This window comes from Leptinotarsa decemlineata, unplaced genomic scaffold (genome assembly GCF_025532065.1).
Source record: "Leptinotarsa decemlineata unplaced genomic scaffold, Ldec_3_MD MMD2_tig00000882_RagTag_RagTag, whole genome shotgun sequence".
NCBI lineage: Eukaryota > Metazoa > Arthropoda > Insecta > Coleoptera > Chrysomelidae > Leptinotarsa > Leptinotarsa decemlineata.
This window is the reverse complement of record NW_027412556.1, coordinates 13,213,550-13,238,770: the sequence shown is the minus strand read 5'-3', so window position 1 is coordinate 13,238,770 and position 25,221 is coordinate 13,213,550. Positions and strand designations below refer to the sequence as shown.

Below are 25,221 nucleotides of genomic sequence, written 5' to 3'. Positions count from 1 at the left end.
GCCTAATATCTTGCTTACTCATTCCATGAATATGTAAAATAAATCAAATCATATCCGATGATATCATAGTAGTTTAGATACATGTAATTAGTAGAGTAATCGACTGCATAAAACATTGTATTCATCGAATTTTTATATTCTATTCAACAGTGTTATTGGGTAATATGCAATGGTATCATTTTTATCGTGATTTATATCCTTTGGGGATTCACGTCGACGAATTCGTTCAGATATATTTATTCTGTTCCTTCATAAAAGGATTTTCCGACGACCTTATCTGGTGATAAACAAAATTGAAGTACGAATCCATCGGTAATAAACCAAATGTTGAAAGACAATTTCATTTCGAAACAGAACAATACGATAGAATTGGTTTTCGACAGATTTGCAGGAAGATGTGAGATACAAAAAACATGGGAGAAAATACACCGCTTTGAATGATGAAATTAATCAGACAAAACTTAACTTAGACAAGATACATTTTTTATCGTCAACAGATGCATTGTTACAGTTTGTTTATTTCTCAGCAATTTTACAGATTTTTTTCTATTAATGTCTGGTACACTTGACACAAGAAAGTTGAAGATTCAGATTCAGTTTATCAACTGTCTGAAATCCAACAGTTTTTTTAGATTTTCTTCATAAGGACAAAACACAAGCACTATAGAAAAATCCTTAAGGCGCTCTCAAAGTGGTGCCTATGCCAAAATAGCGATTCACAGTAGATTTGAATCGCTGGAGAATAAATCCATTTGGAAAAACGTTCTCAGGAAGTTTATTCCACATAATCGCAGGTCTCCAGATGAAAGAGTTCTCAAACAGTTCTCCACTTAATATACCTCGAACAAAGTTCGAGGTATATTCAAGATTCTCAATCAAGTAACACTTTATTATAAGATTTTCATTGGACAGTTTACAAAACCTTAACTCGTTTATTGCTATACAATAGCTTTCTCAAGTATGATCAAGGTCAAGGAAGCTTTTGTATCCCACAATAAATTGTAAGTTGAATAAGTTATGGATTTTCATTAAGTATCGGCCAATACCTTGAAATTCTAACTGTATGCAAAGAGAAATACTGCTTACGAACACTTTAAGGTCATATCAGCTTTCCTTCATCAATTTTTCCCAACAACAAATCCTATTTTCTGTTATAGAGGTCAAAGTTTCGGGAGACAAAGAATATTTTTTCAATTTAAGAAAAAAACATTTCAACTTTCTCCTTCTTTGATAGTTAGGAATTTACAGAAAAACGAATAAAACATTGAATATATCAATAAAAATTTCTATGTTTTTACCACTTTTAATTGTAACTAACGTTACTGCAGTTTCGTCCTATATGGACATTCTCAAACTAATACAATATTTACAGTTCACAATGCGGATGTGCCAAATTAAAAACCGGAGAGTACATTAAATCGATTTGATCATTCAACAGGTTGCACCCGCAATGTTTATGCTTGTAAATTTTCAAGGATTCTAAATAATCAAGTTTGCAACCCTTCCTTGCATAGTGCAGAATTTCCGTGTCGTTTAGATTCGGAAACTTGTGGTTGCATGCCAAGGAATGGTTTGAAAACGTCGAATCATTTTTTCCTAGTTTGAAGGACCTTTCATTTTCAGCATACCGTTTTTGGAAATTTCGTCCGCATTGTCCCACATAAACACTATTACACTCCGGACACTCAAGCTTATAAACTCCAGATTTTTCCAACTTGTCGACCTCATCTTAGGCATTGAAAAGGAAATAAGATAACCTGGCATGTAGTCTGAATGCTACTTCCACATTGTTTTTACTGAAGAAACCAGCGATTATTTCTGTTCTTTTTCGAAAATATGTTAGCGTAACCCATTTCTTGATTTATGGTTGTTTGACCTGAGGATATATTAATCTGTGAGTGAATTTCCGGCTTTGTTTCCTGACTAACTTCTGGATAGTATCTGCGTTGAAACCATTATTATGACCTATCTGTGTAATTGTATCAATTTTTCTAGCTAGATTGTCTGCAGACAAAGGCAGTGAGAATGCTCTGTGCAACATTGAGTTGTAGGCTGCTAATTTATAACTGAATGGATGGAAAGAATCGCTTGGGATAGTGATGTCTGTATAGCTAGGTTTTCTGAAAACATTGAACTTGAATTTATTCTGATTGTGTGTAATGACCAGGTCTAAGAAATTTATCTGTTTCTTGTTTATATTTACCTAGAAATGTGCACTATTAGTATATCCGCTCGAAGACCGGCACAATGTTTATCGTTTCGGAATATACTGCTATAAATAAAACGCAAACTTTTTCTTTTTTCCTCAAAAGCGGTTTTTTATTCTTCTTGTTTACAAAAACTGTCATTCAACTATTTTTCAAAATGTCAAAACAAATACAAAGTGATTCTTATTCAAATAAAACTCAACATTCTCCCCCTGTATTCAAACAATGAACTAGTTTTGAATACTTCCTTCTAATAACTGAATTGGACACAGCTTGGCAACAGGGCGGCGATAAATATTGTCTTGAATCTTGATATCTACGACTCTTACTCTTCCATCTTTACCGGGGTGTACGTCAACAATTTTTCCTAATGGCCAATTGTTTCTTGGTAGCTTATTATCTATGAGTATGACAATATCACCCTTTGCTACATTTTTCTTTTCTTGAAACCATTTGCATCTCTTTGTGAGTGTGGGTATGTATTCCCTTATCCAACGATTCCAGAAATGTTCTGCAAGTTGTTGTGAAAACTGCCAACGTTTTTTCAAATCGTAGTTGATTTCATTTGCATCAAAAGTTATAGGTGGCTTTGCTATGCTAGATGTACCTATGAGGAAATGATTTGGTGTAAGACTTTCGAAATCCTCTCCATCGGAAGATACATATGTCAGAGGTCTACTGTTTACTATATGTTCCACTTCTGCTAGCAAAGTTAAAAGAACTTCTTGCTTAGGTGCTTTTTCGTTCAGAATCTTTTTCAGTCCATCTTTCACCGATCGTACCATGCGCTCCCATATTCCACCCATATGTGGGCTTGCTGGTGGAATAAACTTCCAATCAATTTCCTGAGATACCATCTTCCTCTTGATCAAATCTTCGTCTAAATTTCTGATTATCTCCTTCAATTCTCGGTTTGCTGAAGTAAGATTCGAACCATTGTCGCTCCAAATTGATAAAGGCTGTCCCCTCCTAGAAATGAATCTCCTTATTGCTAAAATCGCTGAATCTGTGGTGAGAGATTCTGCGATCTCTATATGGATAGCTCTAATTGAAAGACATGTGAAGATTACCCCATATCTTTTTTCTTTTCTTCGTCCAATAGAAACTTCCATGGGTCCAAAATAATCCATTCCAGTATAGGTGAATGCTCTAGGTGGTTTCTGCAGTCGTTGCTCTGGAAGTTGTCCCATTGCAGGAACCTGAGGTTTTGTTCTTCTTATGCTACAGAAATTGCAAAACCTTATTGTTTTAGTTACCAGTTTTCTGGCCTGCAGTATCCAAAATCTTTGCCTTATTTCATTTAGAGTTTGTTGTAGACCTGCATGATTATTTTTTGAATGATAAAATTGAACAAGTAATCTTGTGAATGTGTGTTTATTGTCTAGTATGATTGGCCTCTTTGCTTGAGGAGAGAGCTCTGTAGAGTTATCTGTTCTTCCTCCCAAACAAATAATATCATCTTCCATATATGGTGACAATTGATAAAGTTTGCTTGATTTTTGTATAGGTCTATTTTTCATCAGAAGATGGTATTCTTGTGAAAAACAATCCTCTTGCACTTTCCTATTCCAAATTCTTTCTGCTCTCTTCAATTCTTCAATTGTCAATTCTTGTTTTTGGAGATTTTTGCCAAGTTGTTTGATATTCTGTTGAAATCTGAAAACATAGGCTGTGCTTCTTATCAATTTCATGTAGTCAGAAAATCTTGTGATGTCTGGTAAATATTCAATTCTATGTGAAACTGTCAATAATATGAATTCATGTTTAAGTTCGAAGGTTTCTGGATTTTCTTGAATTTCTTCGTCCTTGTCTATTCTTTTATGTTCCATTGGCCAAAATTCTTGTTTATTGTATAAAAATTCCGGACCTTGAAACCACTGACTGTTTTCTTGTAGATTTATGTCTTTTGTATCTCGAGTAGCTTCATCTGCTATATTCAGATTGGAAGGAATCCAATGCCAGTCAGGAATTTTCGTGTTCTCCTGAATCTCGCCCACTCGATGCGTAATAAAAGTTTTGAACATTCTTGGTTCTGATCTCAACCAACACAAAACCGTTTTCGAGTCTGTCCAAAAGTGTGTTTGATTCACTTCGAATGAATGTTCTTTCCTTATTGTTATTGCCAATCTGGAACCCATTACAGCGGCTTGAAGTTCCAAACGTGGAATTGTTATTGGCTTTAGAGGTGCTACTTGCGTCCTTGCCATCACCAAAGAGACATGAATGTTTTCGTTCTTCTCAAATCTGAAATAACCTACTGCCGAAAACGCTTGCTCACTCGCGTCACAGAAGATGTGAAGCTGTAAATTAAAATCATAAATGAAGTTCAATGCATAACACCTAGGTATCTTGAGATCTTCAATTTTTGAAAATACATCAATCCATTTCTCCCATTTAATATTCTGATTATGAGTTATCTCATCATCCCAACCTATGCCACTTCTCCATATATCCTGTAAAAGAATTTTTGCTCTAATGACATAGTGTGCGAGGAGTCCTAGAGGATCATAAAGAGACATCACTATTTTGAGGATCTGCCTCTTTGTTGGATTTTTTCCTTTCGAAATTATTTTTTTCATTTTTGAAGAATTCAAAGAAAACGCCAAATGATCGGATGATGGAATCCATTTCAAACCGAGAATTCTCTGCGACAAATTGTTTCTTTCTTGCAGAAGTTTTTCATCACCCCTAAGTTCTTCTGGAATATGTCTATAAACTTCTTTCGAATTGCATACCCAACCTCTCAGTTCAAATCCTCCTTGTCTGTGAATGAAAATGACTTCCTTTATGAGGCGAATAGCTTCTTCCTCTGTGTACACACTGTTCATATAATCATCCATATAATGCCTATTTATTATTCCATTTACAGCTTGATGATACTTATTCTGGAACTCTAATGCATTTCGATTTTTAATATATTGTGCCGAAAAAGGCGAGCCCACAAAACCAAAAATTAACACCTTCATTTCATAGGTGCTAGGTTCTTCATTGGAATTATTTCTCCAGAGAAATCGTTGTCCCGCACGATCTTCTTTTCTGATAACTATTTTGTGGAACATATCTCGAATATCTGCTGAGAAAGCTACATCTTTCTCTCTGTATTTGAAAATAACTCCAACAAGAGAATTCAATAAATCAGGTCCTCTCAATAAAAAATCATTCAAACATTTCCCTTCCACCTTGGCAGCCGCATCAAAGACAAACCTCAATTTGCCGGGTTTATTTTCATTTACGACTCCAAAATGTGGCAAATACCATACCTTACTTGATTCTTCATTTCCTTCTATCACTTTCTCTGCATAGTCTTTCTCTAAATATTCTTCTATTTTCTGTTTGTAGGTCATAGCGAATTCCAAATCTTTAGTCATTCTTCTTTCAAGATACTGAAGTCTTTGAAGAGCTTTATACTTACTTTCTGGTAAAGTTGAACTATCATCTCTCCATAACAAACCAGTTTCCCAACGGTCTCCATCCCCTGTTCTTCTTGAAACTGATTCTATTATTTGAACTGCTTTTTTGTCTTCCGAATTCATTGATCTATCTTCAGAAATTTTGACGCCAAATGACTCCGTGGAAAAATAATTCTTGATTTCTTCATGTAATTTTTCATCACAGTTCATCTGATTATGGAAAATATGAAGAACAGTATTGCTATCTTGTCTACCTCTGAATTCTCTCAAATTTCCATGTGCTATCCATCCCAATTTAGTTTTTGATAACGCTGGCGAGTTCTTAGGACCTTCAATTACTTCTCGACTAGTGATTAGATCCCAGTTATCTTGTCCTATCAACAATTGCGGTTTTGCTTGAGCCATACTAGCAAAATCTATATATTCCAGATGGCTCCATTTTTCTTTTAGTCTTATTCCATCAACCGTTTGCCTAGGAAGATCCATGTCTTTCACTGTATATGCATTTTCCATCTGATAAAATGTGGTCCTATTTTTGTCAGCTATTTCAAAACTTACTTTTTTTGAAAATAATCTCTTGCAAGTGTCTTCGTGGGTCCACTTCAAACCTAACTCTGTTTCTTCGCCAACGAGGTTCATCTTGTCTGCTAAATCTTGATCAAGAAGAGTTACCGTTGAAGCTTCGTCAAATAATGCATAAATTTCAAGTTCATTCTGAGAAGATCTTATTATAACCGGAGCGATTTTCAATAAAATTTCTGTACTGAATGATTTTGTGGTATGAGCAACTATTTCTAGACTAACAGTATCATTTTTCTCCTTATTTTTATCAAATGCGTCATTATGAAGACTTTTATGATGTATTTTTTCACAGTTGTTTACCCCACATTTCTTTTTGTTACGACAAAATTTTATTTTGTGAGATGTTCCCAAACAAGAAAAACATATACCATTACTTTTTACGAAATCCCATTTATTGTCTATCGAGAGATCCAAAAAAGTTTTGCATTTATCTATTATATGTTTCTCTTCACACATGATACATTTGCGAACTGAAGTACTCTTCTCTTGAGAAGTAACAAGAGTTGTTTTGAATCTCTCTTTATGAGGCTGATTTTGAGAGAACTTACCAGATACCTGATTTGTAGAAGGCTTACCCACATTCATAGATTGAGCGTAGCTTGCTGCTTCCGACTTTCTCCACAGCCACTTTTTAAATTCTTGTAAAGTGCTCTTACCATTCTTCTCAAGTACTTTTTCACCCCATGAAAGCTGCATGTTGTAGGGTAACTTTTGTAAAATTTCCTCCAGAATTTGAGGGCAATCCAAATAGTTCTGCATGTTCATGGTTTCTAGGGTAACCACCAGATTTGATACATCTTCCGCAAAATGTGTCAGAGACCTGAAATCATTATTCTTCATTATAGGAAAATTCTTGGCTTTATTGACCAGACTTTTCACAATCAAATCTGCTCGACCGTATCTACTAATCAAAATGTCGATAATCGGTTTGATTGATGAAATAGATAACAACAATCCCTCCACTGATCGTCTAGCATCCCCTTTCAAAGCTTTCCTCAACCTACACATATTTTCTTCATCTGTTAAACCCAATAAGTTAGTTGTTGAAAGAAATTGTTGATAAAAACTTGGCCATTCAATAGTTTCTCCAGAAAAAATTGGTAAATCTTTGTCAATTGATTGTCTCGCCAACAACTGCCTAATTTCTGCACCTGAAGCTTCTTCATTTTTTCTATAATGTGTATGTCTTGCCCCTGTATTATTTTCGAACGAAGCCCTTGTACTATTATGAGTATTGTCAATTTGACTTTTGTGGAACGACCTCTTACCTGTCATATTCTTGACGTCCGTATTTTGCAACCAATTACGCACTTTCACTTCAGAATCAACAGAAGAAATATCATCTTTTGAATGATGTGAATTTCTGAACGAAATGTTGTCACCTTCCGAACGGTATGTATTACTTACTCCCAAATCAAATTTCTCACTTAGTCTAGCTTTTTCTAATGCCAACCTATTTTCAATCATTTGCTTTTCCATTTCGAACTGCTTAGACAACAATATAGCCATTTTTTCGTCAGCTTTCACCTGGACTTCCATGAGTTTTCTCATATAAATACTTGCATTGGATCTCACAGATAAAGATACTGAAACCGATTTAGACTGTGCACCATCATTTCTACTGCTTCTACTGGACGAGACTACAGATAACTTGTCTTCTGTGGCATCGCGTTCAGCATTGTCAACTTTTCTAACTTCGCTAATGGTGGTGACATCCTTTTTATGACTCTCGCTTTTTGCTTTGGCAGTCTTGCTACGTGTTTCCATTTTGCCGTTCTCTAGGCTGAAGGACCAGCACAATGTTTATATTTACCTAGAAATGTGCACTATTAGTATATCCGCTCGAAGACCGGCACAATGTTTATCGTTTCGGAATATACTGCTATAAATAAAACGCAAACTTTTTCTTTTTTCCTCAAAAGCGGTTTTTTATTCTTCTTGTTTACAAAAACTGTCATTCAACTATTTTTCAAAATGTCAAAACAAATACAAAGTGATTCTTATTCAAATAAAACTCAACAGTTTCTCTATCTTTGTTTCGAGTGTGAACTGAATATTGCTGTTGAGATTGTTCATGAATGTCATAAATTGGTTCAGCTGTCGTGTAGTACCTCTGAAACAGGCAAGAATATCGTCTACATATCTGTACCAAAAATAAATATGTTTTTTACCAGGTCGGTGTTTACTATAGTGGTCTCCAAGTTATTCATAAATATGTCTGCTAAAAGTGGACTAAGGGGTGAGTCCATTGGTAAACCTGAATCCTATTCATAGAATTTGTTGTTGAAATGTAGGTAGCTCTGATTCAGGCACACATCGAAAGCTGTTGAAACTTCAAAGGAAGTGATGTGGTCTACTTTGGCTTGATCTAATATGTCTAAAATGAGGGGTTTACACTTGTTGTACGGTATGTTGGAGAACATACTCTTTACATCGAATGAAACTAAAATTGAATTATGTGGCGTGGTTTGGTTTCTTATGTTTTCTACTAAAGTCAGTGAATTTTTAATGCTGTGAGGTGTGACGAAATTGGTAATATTTTTTAACAACTTGTTAGGCGTATTCCTAGTTCTCTTACAGGACTATCTATATACGAAACTACCGGTCTTATGGGGTTATCCTCTGTATGTGTTTTTATCAGGCCATATAGTTTAGGGCAAGACTGGTTCATGTTGGTGATTCTTCTTCAGTAAAAACAATGTGGAAGTAGCATTCAGACTACATGCCAGGTTATCTTATTTCCTTTTCAATGCCAAAGATAAGGTCGACAAGTTGGAAAAATCTGGAGTTTATAAGCTCAAGTGTCCGGAGTGTAATAGTGTTTATGTGGGACAATGCGGACAAAATTTCCAAAAACGGTATGCTGAACATGAAAGGTCCTTCAGACTAGGAAAAAATGATTCGACGTTTTCAAACCATTCCTTGGCATGCACTATGCAAGGAAGGGTTGCAAACTCAATTATTTAGAATCCTTGGAAATTTACAAGCATAAACATTGCGGATGCAACCTGTTGAATGATCAAATCGATTTAATTTACTCTCCGGTTTTTAATTTGGCACATACGCATTGTGAACTGTAAATTCAGGTACTCAATCAAGTACCTGAATGGTATATATTGGCGAATGTAATGAATCATTGTTAGTTTATTGTATTAGTTTGAGAATGTCCATATAGGACGAAACTGCAGTAACGTTAGTTACAATTGAAAGTGGTAAAAAACATAGGAATTTTCATTTCTCTTTTCATTATGATCTCCTACCACGTAGTAACGGCTACATCCATCAATTTATTTAAAGCTCTTTATTTTATCATGATGTTTCTACTAAACCATATCTTCAGGAGGAACTAGAGCATTATTGTTGTATTATTGAATTTTCATGTGAACTTTTTTCAATGTTTGTTTGAAGGTGGTTGGTAATGTTTCGTGGTGCATTTCATTTGTTCGGAATTCCGTTTTCTGATATGATATAAATTGGTTTAAAATCCCTGAAAAAATCAATAAAAAATTAAAGAGATAAGCTGAAAAATAACAATTATATTAAGCAAAACAAAAACTGAAATTACAATTAAATAAAATACAAGCAACAATCAAAAAATCAAAACATTGAACTATTAACACGAGATGAAATCGAAAAATTATTAACAAGAAATGAAAATTGAAAATCAAAAGATTTCAAGTCAAGTTACTTCAAGACGTTTCGATTGTTAGTATCCACAATCATCTTCAGGTGATAACATATTAGACAATGGAAGTCCGCACTAATGAAATGCTCTTTTAAATGTGTTTTTGCTACATCCTATGTCGAAGATAATGAACTGAGTTGTATAGTACTTTCAGAAATATAAAAATTAACAATTTGATTCTAGATGATATAACCAGCTAGTCGGCACTGGACAGTAGTTAAAGTGAATTTATGTGAATACCTGCGCCTTTTTTGTGATTAATATAATACTCCTCTGTTCCAATAGTCTAACAATACGACAAATTGTTTAGGGCTTCCGCCGCCGAAGTTTTCAGGGTTTAGGGCCGTCGATTTTTGAAAAAAAATTCTGACGTTTCGCTGTTGCGAGTGGCTAGCTTCTTCAGAAGTTCATACAATTCGACTGTATTTTCGATGACTGAGTATTTCGACTGCGTAAAGCATATTTATGTTGATTCAGGTTGTTCGGTGTACTAATTACTGTACCTGGATTAGGTAAATAGTTAGAAACATTGGTTGACCCTTTTCTACCTGGCGTCATGATGTTTGTTACTCCATATTTGGTTGAAGTTCATAGCTTCTTTTTTTATGTTGAAATTGTGTCTATGGATCTCTATTCCCTCCTGTACCAGTCGTTTATGGTATCCCTGGTTGGGGGCGATGAGTTTCGTGTTTTCAAACAGAATCCTGTGGTTTCCCTCACTGACTACATATTTCGCCACAGTAAACTTGTCCGTTTGGCCTAGTCTGCAGTCTCTTTCATACTCCTTCAGACTTGTTCCTATGGATCTTTTGGTGGTCCCGGTATACACCTTCCCACAAGTGCACGGTATGCGATAAACTCCTGCTGTTGATTGTGAGTTCTCTGTGGCGTTGTTGTATCTTTCCCCAAGAGTTTTACAATTCCGTCTGTCATAGGGATATATGGTAGATACGCACGTGCATCCATTTAAGACTTTTTCCCGTTTCGAACCGTGGAACTCTTCAGTTTTATGGCCTTGTTGATCTCGGGTACACAGTATCCATTCGATCTCAAGGTCAGTTGAAGGTGTTCCCGTTCTTCCTCTAGATGTTCTGGTTCGGTATACTTTGTGGCTTAGTCTAGTCTAGGTTAGTATAGTCGATGAGTACACCTAGGAATAATATCCGCTGATCCTGTTTAGTCTCCATGGTGAACTTGATGCTGGGGTGTTGATCATTCAAGTGGTGCCTCCCATGTTTTCAAATGACGAAGGTGTTATTAACGTAGAATATCCACAAGGTCAGTTTTAACTCAAAAGCGTGGATTGCCTTGTCTTCAAAACGTTCCATGAAGAAGTTGGCTGTCACTAGGCTAAGTGGACCACCCACCGCGACGACATCTAATTGCTCATAGAGTTGAAAGAAATTTCCAGCTGGGGACCGAATCAGGTTTTTTAGAGTTTGGCAGAGTCGTATTCTCACCATCTGACCTGAAAGACCACTCACCATACAAACTAATCGGCTTCGTTAATACGCTGGGTTTATTTGGTCGAGTGTGAATAGGTGTGAGCCACAATAAACCCTTGCGGGTTGCGGTGGTGGGTCCAATAGACCCAATTTGGACCTAACCTAACCTAAATTATGCTCTAAAGAGTCCGACGATATAATTTAGAAACACTAATATGCTTTACACAATCGGAATATCCAGTCAGCCGAGATAAACTGAAGATGTTCGAACCTATGAAGAAACTAGCCACTCGCACCTGCGAAACGTCAGGAAGAAATTTCAAAAATCGACGATCTTCAAACCCGAATAAAAATATTGACACTGCGTCTTACAATAAATAACTCAAATATGGATCTGCTGGATTTATCATTAAAGACCGAATTATCAATTGAAAATATATATCTGAGAAAACTTTACGTTTTTGTTCTTTGAAGGTGATGCTGTGAAATATCGCAGTCCATTCGAATTCATGGCAGTTGTGACAATAGAATTATAATAATACATAATCAGGTTCTAACTCAGGATTATAATTTAATATTCCTGGTATGATATTATTTGCAGTATTTTTTTTTAATTTAGGTACCTCAAAAAATACTCATCTCAGTGCTCTCTTCAAATCATCAATAGATAAACATATAACTCCTTGGAACGTTTCATTCATGTGAGCATTCAATGAAGAAACGAATTGAATAAATTGGGAGTTCTCAAAGGGGGATGATCAAAATATTAATAACTTAGCTCATTTAGAAGTTGATTTGTTTCCAGAGTGCGTTCCATAACAAAGAAAAAGTAATATCTGAAGTAAATCGAATGAAATATAGTTCTAAATTATAATGCGCTTCTTTTGGAAAGAAATTGCGATCATGAATTGCATTTTGGAACTTTTGGAATGAGTTCACTTGAAATATAATGAGAGCAGTAAAATTTTTTGATTAGTATTATTGGTAGGTGTTTTTGAAATACCTATTGTACTATTTTTTTATTGCGATATACTAGAACAAAAAAACAAGTCAAGCTCATTTTTTTCAAAAAAAAATACTCATTCTATATAACAGAACTTTTCTCGATGCACCTTCCACCATTTGAGTTGCCGCAATTAGGAGATAAATTATATTAGTTTTTCAACTCATTTGACTATTTATGTTCAAAAAGGTGAACATACACTTTCTCCATTTTTAAGGTTTTGTGAATCTTCTGTAGACATCAATCCTGCTTCTGTTGAGCACTTTCATTAATATAGGGTCTCCCAACAGGGACTTCCAAACTTTGACAATCGATAACGGCCATCTTGTTGTCATTTATTCAGACTGATTTGCCAAGTCACATGGACGAATATAGTATACAACAACAGTTGCAAATAATACAATTATTTTATTGAAAAGTTTGTTCTGTTCGGACAAAGTACCGCGCGCTTTGTCCATTTCACGGTCGCCATAATCGATCCAACGAGAGTACTATTCGCAAGGTGGTAGATGAATTCGAGTTCACTGGTTCAATGAACGATAGACCAACACTCGTACGTTGAAGAAAGGCTGCTGAAAACATCGTCGCTATCTGTGAAAGTGTGCAGGAGAATCCAATGCAGTAGATTTTGCGTCGCTCACAAGGACTCAGCCTTTCGCACACAACAACTTGGCGAATTTTGCGTCGTGACTTAGATCTGCATCCGTACAGAATTCAACGTAAACGATCATAGTAAACGACGTGTGTACGCTGAATGGGCTCTGGAACAGTTTACAACTGAGCCTAATTCTCATTGAAAAATTATATTCAGCGATGAGGCCCATTTTTGGATGAATTGGTATGTGAACAATCAAAATTGTCAAATTTGGGACGATATTATTCATTGCTACCGGCACGCCAAATCACTATTATTTGCAGATGATTTAAAACTTTCCCTAATTATTGAAACCTCTTTGTATAGCCATAGGCTTCAGTCTGGCCTTGACAGTCTACCAAACTGGTGCTCCTTAAATGGCATGGACTTGGATTCCACAAAGTGCCATGTCAAGCGCTTTTATCGATCCCATGTACCTTCTATCACTTTTCATTACACTTTGAATGATCATGTCTTGGAGTGTGTTAATCAAATAAAAGACCTTGGGGTTGTTCTTGATCCCACCTTGAGCTTCAATCTACATATACCCACGGCTATCTATTAAGTCATGAAAATGCTAGGGTTTATCAAACGGCTCACCCACGAATTCACTGACCCAACTGCTATTAAAGCCCTTTATTGTTCACTGGTCCGTCCACACCTGGAGTATTGTTCTTCTTTCTGGTCACCTCATTGTGTAACTTATATTAAAAACATCGAAAATGTCCAACACAACTTCCTCAGATACAGAGCATGTAAATCGGGTGTTTGTTGCGAGTTGTTATTGTAATCTCTGAGCATGTCCTCCCTGGAAACTGGAAGGAAACAGAGATATTTGACACTACTTTTCAATATTATTAACGGCAAATTTAGTTGTACTGAACTCCAAGAAAAAAATTTATTTACATGTTCGAAACCGCTCAACTCGACAACAACAAACATTTTACGTACCATTTTATCGTTTGTACCACACATTCAATAGCTGCATTCCAAGAACTAACGATTAGCCAACAGTAGGTAACGTTGATCTGGAGATGTTTAACATCTCCTTGCATCATTTTAAAACTCAATTACGGAACACTGTGATTCAATGTGTTAGTGCATAGTTTATGGTAGTATATGTAGTATATGTTTCATTGTCGCTCATTGTTTTTTGTCGTTCAATACTCTGAAATTAACCCCTTTTCAAGCTATAAATTTACCCCTTTTAAGCAATTCTTAGTTAGAATTTGTGTTTGTAATTCATTCTGATCTATACTTTAAATGGGCTTGCCCGTAAATAAATAAATACCAACCCACATGAGATCCAAGAGCGTTCAATTCATCCAGAAAATATCACAATTTGGTGTGGATTTTGGGCTGGTGGCGTCCTCGGTTCATATTTCTTTGAGAAAGACCTAGGCCAGGCCTTCACTGTCAACGGCAAGTACTATAGGTCGATGATTGAGAATTTTTTTGCCCTGATTTGGATGATCTGGACCCCAAAGAAATGTGGTTTCAACAGGACGCCGCTACGTGCCACACAGCTCATGTCACACATTCTGAATATTCTGCACGAGCGATTTGAGGGCATGGTCATCTCCCGTGGAGGTGATGTAAACTGGCCTCCGAGATCGTGCAATTTGACCCCGTTAGACGTTTTCTTTTGGAGTTTTCTCGAGTCGCAGGTGTATGAAAATGAGCCATAAACCACAGAGGTCTTCAAGGCCAACATAACCCATGCCATCGGTCAAATTCAGCTTGATTTATGCGCCAGAGTAATTGAAAACTAGAAGTTCTGTATGCACTCCACCTTGAGAAGCCGTGGCGGACATTTGAACGATGTTGTATTCCACATATAATGGCATCAATAGGTCTTTCAAATGAATAACAAAATTTGGTGATATCTCACACATATTTTGTTTTGCTTAAATTCAATGAAATACCCTATACAACAAGCACAGTTCAAAAGGGCATTTTCAGAATTAACTGTGAGCTTGACGTAGAAGAGTTATCTTCTCATCTATAAATTGTCTCAAACAAATCTATGATACACGTCACGATTGTCGCATGCAGTAAATATAGCCTAGGCTATATGGTTCAAAGATAATTGTGCCAGATATGCGCCGCGTGGTCTTCAACACTTGTTACGTTGGATCGTGAAGGCTAACCTTTATACTCTTCGATACAGTTCTCAGAACTGTGAATAAGCAGGTATGAAAGTTAATTTTAAATTCAGTGTTTTATTATATCCAAACTGAAATATATCCTCATGTGGAATTACAATGAATTTTAACTCTTGCACATGCAGAATATTGCTCGATAAAAATGTTATCATTAATACACGGTTGTTATGGGCAAATGACTGGAAGAAGACAATCAGACTTGAAGAAGACAGAAGACAGACAGCCCTACATGGATGTCAGGAAATGCATTGATTCATTCGACAGAAAGAGATGAGAGAAAAAAGCATTTTATTGTGTACTTGATGAATATCCACCCACTTTTATTGTGAAGGATAACAAAAGGTTGGGATCGGAAATTTCTACAAAATCTCTCTGAAAAAAAAGCTTTCATAGGAATATACGAAAGAACTTGTAGTTGAAAATGAATATCCATATGTGGTGGAATCACACCAAAGGAGATTCCGTTATTTCGATGGAAAGAACGGGTTCTCAGTTTTGATATTGAGCTAGAGTGTAACGAAAAATTATACCCGAACATTTTTATAGGTTATAATTCAGTTTAACTTTGTCAGTGGCTAGGTGTACATTCCAAAAATGACATTTTCTGAATTGAAAAATTGAAGAAATCATAGAATATATGCGGACAGGAGTGATTTAGCTGAGGATACAGTACAATTTCGGCTATTACACCATTTTCAAAACTAACTGATTACATTCAAATCTGAGTAATTTATACCTAAGTTGCCTATCCTATCATAAAAAATTTGATACCTACATTTTGTACACCTGTAATATCCATGAACATAACAAAACAAAGCTTTTGATATAATGTAGGTTTTGGGAACTGGATTATAGGTTCAGGAGAGGACTATCATTTAGATCAAGTTGTTCGTTGAGGACAATAGAATTGGGATTTTTCTTTGACCTGTTTATTTCCATAGATTCCAACAGATTCATCATTTTCCATTTTTCGCATGTGTGAAGGATTTTTAAATTATCTTTATCTATTTTATGTTTCGCATTTTGAAGATGTTCGTACATTAATGATTTTTTATCCGAAATGACATGTTCATGGTACTTGAATCAAAATTCCTACCAGTTTGGCCTGTATATATGGCGGGGCATTCACGACATTCTAGTCGATATATACCACATCCCTTCCCTTCGTCTAATTTAGGTTTGGCATTAAATAATCTGTTTCCTAAATTTCCGTTGGATGTGGAGGATGTTTGTAGATTGAATTTTGAAAGATAATTTTTAAAATTATCGGAGATTCTACCTGCATAATTGATACTAACATATTTGGGTTCTGGTCTTGTGGAAATTGAATATAGTTCTTTCATTATTGACTTTTGTTGATATTTCATCATAATGTTGTTAACTAGAGTGGTAGGTATTTTGTTATTTTTGATCCATTAACAAATATACTATTTTTTCCTTGACTCAATTTCAAGATCATCAATTTGTTTCAGTTAAATAGACACCCATCTTTGAAGAACTTGCCAAATAACTCCAAATCTAGATATTCAAGAGCGAAATTTGCACAATTTACCAAATTGCAGGAAAAAATCAAGTTTAACCATGTAGGAACCATGTAGAAGAAAAATCAATTCTCAACCAGAAAATAACTGTTTTCCCCTAATATACAAAAAGGTTCAGAAAAAGCGAAAAAATATTTCGCTTACAAAGTGACTACATAAACGCCAAGAAAAATATCTACTTCAGTTGGACAAAATAAAAATTCATCATTCTCAAACTTAAAAAAAAAACGTTTCACCACAATAAACGTGCCAACTATTTGTTTTCTAATAATGATTATCTGAAACAATGATCTTGGCTCTTAAAAGCAAACAACTCAGAAATACCTCCCCCAGTAAGTGAACCAATAAAAGTCACTCATTCGTTCATTTACACTGGCAAAATCGTAACATTTCTGAATGTTTTCCGGAACATCTATTTCCTGCCCCAGAGACTATTATTGACGTCTTTTAAACATTTTCCAACCTATCATTATACTACCTTGTACTCTCTGAACATTTTTTTATAAAATCCTTCTCTTCGTGGAAAACAAACGAGCATAAATGTATCAGAGTGAAAAAAAATGCAAAAATATTCTTTGATGCCCTTCGCTATGTCTTTGAAAACTGCGTTGGCTTCGTCTGAATACACTGATGCGAAGTTACTTTGATTGAAGTAGGTATATCTAAGAGAAAGAAAAGTATTTCGTCAGTTCGGAATTTCTCACATACTTTCATAATGTCTTTTTTCTTCTGGTTGTTATTGGTTCAACTTAATAATAACAACCAGTTGGATAGAAATCCGTTACAATCAAATAATATCACAATTGGAACTAATCCACCTCCAGTTATAAATAGCTTTCAGAACCATCTCAACCATAAATAAATTATTTTGAAAACTTATGGATAAATCTCACTTAGTTTATTCCATACCATGTTTGGATTGTAGTAATGAATATATTGGTCCTACTTAAAAATAAAATCACTTCACATAAAAGTGATAGTAGAATACATCTTGGGGATGTGCTCTCAGCAATCACGTTTTCAAAGAAGGTCATAATATGGACTATAATTTAACCAGAATCTTAGCAATTGAAAGAAATACTTCTAAAAGGTTGTTTTTGGAAATGTCAATTATATTACAATCAAATAATTGCTTCGAAAGGAGATCAGACATTGATCACCACAGTGACATTTATGCCTTTCTACCTAATATTGATAAAATTGACAATAATGCTGAATACTCATTAACATAACTCATAATTTTTTTTTAATACCAACAAATTTGCAACCTTCCTGTGCAGAGCTTTACTTAACTTCAATAACATTTTCTCATGTGGTTGACATTCGGTTTTCTCTTTGATACTCTCATAAAACAGCAAATGACACTGATCACATTTGTACCATAATTGTTCTCTTTTGTTCCATAGTTTCAACATAGACATAATAACAAACCATTTTCAAAGTGACTCACATGACAACTATCAGTGTTAACTGTATTGTTATCTCTCTCCGTGGTCTGCAGCCACATGGCTTTTGCCAGTATTTCATAATTTCAAATCAAATAACGATTTTATTGTGTAAATTTGAATAATCTTTCTTATATCAGTGAGGAGTCGAACGTTTTTGAATGTGGTGACTTGTTTTATTTTTATTTTGACATGTTTCAATTGTTTAAATGTAACATTATTTTCGATACGGCGATACGGCGTCACTCATGATACACCCCCGTATTTTTATTTCGTATTTCTGCCACATACGTATCAAATCCTCTTTGATAATCTGCGAATTGTATGGGTAGTGAAAACGTATATCTGTTCCCAAAAAAATGACTTCTTTGTTTCCTAATGTAGAACAACAAAGCTTTTACCCACCACATTGTTTATCAAGTATCTGCTTTGGTCCAGTCAATGAAGTTTTCAGGTTCTACTTCAACCTTTATTTCGGAATTGACCTTTTACCAGGGGGTTGCTTTTCAGCTATAATATCCCAAGGACATTGATAACTAACGAAATAATTTTATCAGAGTTTTCGAAAGCACGTTTTTTGATAACATCCCGACGCCGAACGCGGAGGGATGTTACCTAAAATAACGTGCTTGAGGAAGTTGTGATAAAATTATGAGTTATTTATCAATGTTCGAGGGATATTCGGTGAGAAAGTTTTTTGCAATTCGAACAAAATTATTTATTGAACACACAGTTATTAAAAGAACAATTCATATAATGATATTCCGTTGATCTTGCTGTATTTGCCTCGGTTACTGCATAGGTGTTTCCACGCATACTATTGATTATTTGGTTATGATGTTCCTGATCAATATTCAAATAAGGTTTTATGGAATTTCCATTATTGTGCCCAGTAATTTTCAACAATTGCTGTTCTTGAACTCCACTCTTAGCTAGTTGACTGACTGCAGTTGCTCTATTAGAGTGATTGGTTATTTTCCTCTGTTTCGTATCCAAGCCAATTGCTTCAGCAGAAGATTTCGTCCATCCGTTGATTATATTTCTACCCAGAGGCATATTGTCATACCAGTTATCGCTTCCTGTCTTCCAGTGACGATTTGGCCTTAAAAATAGTCTATTTGTCTTGATATTTGTGCCTCGTTTTGATAATAATTTAATGAATAATCTGACAGGACAAGCATTGTTATCACTATTTTGAACTAACCATTTGCTAGAGGCGCAGTTCTTTGAACCCCCTTGGCAGGTTTTACTGAAAATTGGATTATATTCTATCCTATTAGTTGGAGATCCATTGTTGTCCTTTTCGATATGAAAATAATCAACTAAGCAAGCAGCACCTTCACCACCTCTCCAAGCCAATTCCACCGCTGCTATGTGATAAAATTTGCGTAGGAGTCCTATAGGGGTATTTTCATCCCAAAAGTTTATAATTTTACTCATTTCATTTGAAGTTAATGGTACTGAGCTTGTTTTGCGTTTAGTGGGATCTGTTTGTAAATTTCTTCGTGCTGCGTCGCGTGCATTCCGCGCTTGTTTGAATGCAACACTTTTAAAGGGGTCTAGCATGATATTATACTCCTTGTAATACTTTTCTTGTAATAATTTGCTTGTTATATTCCATACGGTTGTAACAGTAGCCTCCTTAAACTCTGTGCTATCCTTTTTTCTCATATTAATCGCCCAATCCTTGAGTATTAATGCAAGTTCTTCGAGAGTACGATTTCCATCCAATTCATATTTTCTGGCGTCACAAAACTCCATAAATATTTTCCAAGTGTATTTTTTACTATTGACAGTATTTTTTGGTGTATTTTCTTCAATGATTTTGTCAATTGCCGCATCATTTTGAACACCAAAGCGAGGAAGTGACATTTTCGAAATAAATTGAATTACTGAAATGTCAAACAACTTTATTGTGTTGGTTGCTTAGCAATGTCATGACATAAGTGATAACTACCCGTGAAAACTATCCATGGGTAGTTATCAGTGTAATGATGGTTTCATTGGTTATTTCGACACACATGACTAGAAATAGACAAATTTGATAGGATAATTTTTTTGGCAAAAAATTTTCAGCTATAATACCCCAAGGACATTGATAACTAACGAAATAATTTTATCACAGTTTTCGAAAGCACGTTATTTGGTAACATCCCGACGCCGAAGGCGGAGGGATGTTACCTAAAATAACGTGCTTGAGGAAGTTGTGATAAAATTATGAGTTATTTATCAATGTTCGAGGGATATTCGGTGAGAAAATTTTTTGCAATTGGAACAAAATTATTTATTGAACACACAGTTATTAAAAGAACAATTCGTATAATGATATAACTCCATAAATATTTTCCAAGTGTATTTTTTACTATTGACAGTATTTTTTGGTGTATTTTCTTCAATGATTTTGTCAATTACCGCATCATTTTGAACACCAAAGCGAGGAAGTGACATTTTCGAAATAAATTGAATTACTGAAATGTCAAACAACTTTATTGTGTTGGTTGCTTAGCAATGTCATGACATAAGTGATAACTACCCGTGAAAACTATCCATGGGTAGTTATCAGTGTAATGATGGTTTCATTGGTTATTTCGACACACATGACTAGATATAGACAAATTTGATAGGATAATTTTTTTGGCAAAAAATTTTCAGAAAAACTTCATGAAATAAAAGTTGCTTGGGGTGAAAATTTTTTGCCAAAAAAATTATCCTATCAAATTTGTCTATTTCTAGTCATGTGTGTCGAAATAACCAATGAAACCATCATTACACTGATAACTACCCATGGATAGTTTTCACGGGTAGTTATCACTTATGTCATGACATTGCTAAGCAACCAACACAATAAAGTTGTTTGACATTTCAGTAATTCAATTTATTTCGAAAATGTCACTTCCTCGCTTTGGTGTTCAAAATGATGCGGCAATTGACAAAATCATTGAAGAAAATACACCAAAAAATACTGTCAATAGTAAAAAATACACTTGGAAAATATTTATGGAGTTATATCATTATACGAATTGTTCTTTTAATAACTGTGTGTTCAATAAATAATTTTGTTCGAATTGCAAAAAATTTTCTCACCGAATATCCCTCGAACATTGATAAATAACTCATAATTTTATCACAACTTCCTCAAGCACGTTATTTTAGGTAACATCCCTCCGCCTTCGGCGTCGGGATGTTACCAAATAACGTGCTTTCGAAAACTGTGATAAAATAATTTCGTTAGTTATCAATGTCCTTGGGATATTATAGCTGAAAATCAATTCTCTTCGATTTATTCAATATGGATTTCGGAAACAAAGATCAACAGGCGACCCTCTATCGTATGTCAGCCATATTTGAAATAACGCAACCAAGCAACATGGAGGGTCAAGACATGTTGCGCTAGATATTTCTGAGACCTTTGACCGTGTGTGGCATGAGGGTTTGCTGGCCAAACTTCGATGTTATGACTTGTCGCATCATTTCTGTGTACGACTTTTCAGCTTCCTGAAAGAATGTTCCCTGCAAGTGATCAATATCTCTCGAATACTTTTACCATCAACGCTGGTGTTTCCCAGCGATCCATATTGTCTTCAACCCTCTTTTCATTGTTTATCAACGAAGTATTGGAAAAAACAAGAATCCTATATAATGCTTTGCTGACGACAGCACACTTATCTCGTCATTCCATTTGGATTCCAGAACATTGGCTACGGATGCACATCTTCACCGTCAGCAGGATATTGCATATTTTAATGGCGATCTTCAATTCAATGCCACAAAAACCCAGGAAACGATTTCTCCAAAAATATAAATGTCTTCGAACCGAACACAATAATGTCAGGTCAGACAATTCTGCTTTCTGCTTCGATAAGTTTGTTGGGGGTTAAAATGGACACCAATATGTCTTGGCAGAACTATCTAGCCGAAATTACAAAGGCTGCTCCTCAAAAACTTGGAACACTGTTCCGAACCAGAAAACTGTACACACATCGGCAACCTTAGATACTTTATAAAGCTCAGATCAGACTTTCTTTAAAGTATTGTTCTCATGTATGAAGCTCTGTCCCTAAGCATACCCTGAAGCTGCTGAATTTCTTCCAGAAAAGAGCAATTCGCCAGATTGGAGACGCGAACATCACTTGAAACCTTGAAAGTGTGACACATCAAAGAAAGTTTGGAGATTTGTCTCTCTCCTATAGACACTTTAATGGAAAGTGTTCAAGCGACTTGGCACATGTCATTCCACCAAGAGCGGTACATATCAGAAACTCGCGACGGACTGTGGTTGCTCATCGTTTTGAAGTTTAACTCAGTGCACCTTGAACTTCACTGTTCAAAAACTCTTTCATTTGGAGAACTGCGTTCATGTGGAATAAACTTCCTAAGAACATTTCTCATTAGGATTTGATATCCAGCGATTTGAATCAAATGTGATTCGCTATTTTCGCCCAGGCACCGATCTTAGAGCGTCTTGTGGATTTTTCTGTAGTGCTTGTGTTTTGCCTCAAAAAAAAAGGTGCAGGAACTGAGTTTCTTCTCATGCCTCTCCAAGAATGTTCTCTTTCACGAGTATACAGGTCCGACTACAACTTTTTTATACCAGAACTAAATCATTTCGCCTAATCAGTTTGGCTTCCAAGTAAAGATGCTATCAAAGGACTGCAAATGAAGTATTCCTTGATCTTGCAAAGGCCTTCGACACTGTGGATCATACTCAGTTGTTGGAGGCCTTGCAAAATGTGGAAGTTCGTGATAATGCCTACAGCATATTTCAATCATTCTTGAAAGACCGCCGACAATAAGTGAAAATAAATAGTTATGTGAGTAAAGATAGTATAGTACAATGTGGAGTTCCACCGATACTGTTCATTATTCACATCAACAACTCTTTAACTCCACGAATCTCTACCGAAATAGTGAGACTTGAAATTGAACAAGATCAGAATACCACCATCGACTGATTCAGCCATAAATTGTTAACCATCAATTCTAATAAAACTATGTTACGGCCTGTCACGAGTTATATACGGTTTACCCAACTACAAATATCTATAAGTGAAGAATCATAGCAATATTTTGAGAGTTAGGTCTACTAAATATGTTGAATATTTAGGGATGAAAATCGACAGTAATTTACGTTGAGATTGTCACATAGATAATGTCATATTAGTTTGAGAACTTTACTAGTGTGTGTTCGCTGAATGTGCCCTGGAGCAATTGGCAACTGATCCTAATTTTTTTCAAGAATAATGGTGTGTATTTTGGGCTGGTGGTGTCATTTTTCCTCGTTTCTTTGTGAACGACCTTGGTCAGGCCATGATGATTACCAACTTCTTTTGGCCTGCATTGGATGATCTGGACACCAACGACAAATGGTTTTAACAGGACGGCGCTACATGCTACACAGCTCATGTCACATTGAATATTCTGCCCGAGCGATATGAATGGCATGGTCATCCCACGTGGAGGTGATGTGAATTGGCCAGCAAGATCTTGCGATTTGACCCCGTTAGACTTTTTCTTGTGTGGTTTTCCCAAGTCGCAGGTGTATGCGAATGAGCCACAAACCGCAGCGGTCCTCAAAGCCAACATAACCCATACCATCGGGCAAATTCAGCCTGATTTATACGCCAGAGTCATGGAAAATTAGACGTTTCGATTGCGCTCCACCTAGAGAATCCGTGGCGGACATTTGAACGACGTTATATTCCACACATTATGGCATCACAAGGTCTTTCAAACGAATAAAATATGTTGATGATAACTAACACACTTTGTTTTATTCGAATTTCGAGATTGTTATCGCTTAATGGGAGACCCTACGAATATATCTATATATGACTAATGTCACAGCCTTGGCTTAGTCGACACAACTGTGGCCCACTAAAAAAATTGTATGTTCCAGTGATCCATCATGAAGTTAGCAAATTTTCCAGAAAATAGAAATAAAATCGATATCCTAACTATGATTCAATTTATTATTAAGCGCTAAAATAAGAGGGTTCCTTATATTTTTGCTTGTTGCTTGTTCAACGTAATTGTTTTAGGCACTGAATAAAAATCTCAAGGAAGATTCACTAAACTCTGATTAAATTGATTGATGAATTTATTCAAAACGTTCGTTAACTTGAACAAAAAAACTCCGTTTGGGCAAAATTGTAGCTTACCTAATCTCACCTATCCCAATACGGAATTCCGTGACAATTTCGTCATTAAGCATTAACCGCTAACAGTTCATGCAGTCGGACTTTTCCGCAATAATCTCTTTGGCATAGCTTTGCCCTATTGGAAATGTAAATTGGTGCCGGGTAGATCTCTTCTTTGAATGAGATGAATAGTTTGTGATGATGTTGAGCTCCGGACAATTGGACGTTGGATTTTGGAGATTGTCTGCTACTGATGTAATTCCTTGAAATCTTGGAATGAAAGCGTATACCAAGTGAACAATTGAGTCAACAAGACGGTATGCAAAACCAAAATGTGAGCGTTCCAGTTTGCTGATTCGTGCATCACGATCAGGTTGATTAAAGGAATTTGGAATAGAAGATCGAGAAGTTCCCATTTTGTTATGCAAACTATGTTGAGTGAATGGGCTAGTTGATTGGGTAGCGTGGCGAAAAAGATCAAAAGTTTGGTGGAAAGTGAGTCAAAACGGAAACGGAGAAGTATTTTATCAGCTCGAGGTCATTCAAATCACCCCACTCCATACTGTGTGATATATCAAATCTTCAAAAGAGATAACTTCACTATCAATTCCAATCTAACGTTGACCATGGTTGATTGATCATGAGCAATATATTTGCAATATGAAGATATATACCAGTAAAACCTGTACAACCTTGATAGAATAAAATTATTATTGAAATTAAGGAAAAAGTAAAGATTTTCTATCAAATCACGAGAAAAAAAATGATAAATAGAGTAGAGTAAAGTAGTTGTTGCTGAGGTTTCGAAATATCGTTTTTGTATTCGTATTATCGAAATTCCATTACACATTCAAAGAGTTTTGTTTCCAAATTTTTAGTGATTGTGTAAATGTCTTCATCGACTTCCCTTCACAAGGTTCAGACGTGAGTATCGATACAACAGAAAATGAAGCCACCAATTGTTCTA

The 25,221-nt window shown here is 35.6% G+C and overlaps 2 protein-coding genes across 2 annotated transcripts in view; both read right to left on the bottom strand.

Moving 5' to 3' along the window:
• Positions 1-25,221, bottom strand: part of Dh44 (corticotropin-releasing diuretic hormone 44) — a 256,898-nt gene that overhangs the window by 186,722 nt on the left and 44,955 nt on the right. The gene's annotated exons all lie outside the window — the stretch shown is intronic.
• On the bottom strand, positions 2,289-7,581 carry LOC141482171 (uncharacterized). The gene is made up of 2 exons (XM_074175045.1): positions 7,468-7,581; positions 2,289-7,019 (listed from the first exon to the last, which is right to left on the bottom strand). Exon 2 carries the CDS (start codon positions 6,962-6,964, stop codon positions 2,438-2,440), a length of 4,527 nt encoding a protein of 1,508 aa, XP_074031146.1. The 5' UTR covers positions 6,965-7,019; positions 7,468-7,581; the 3' UTR covers positions 2,289-2,437.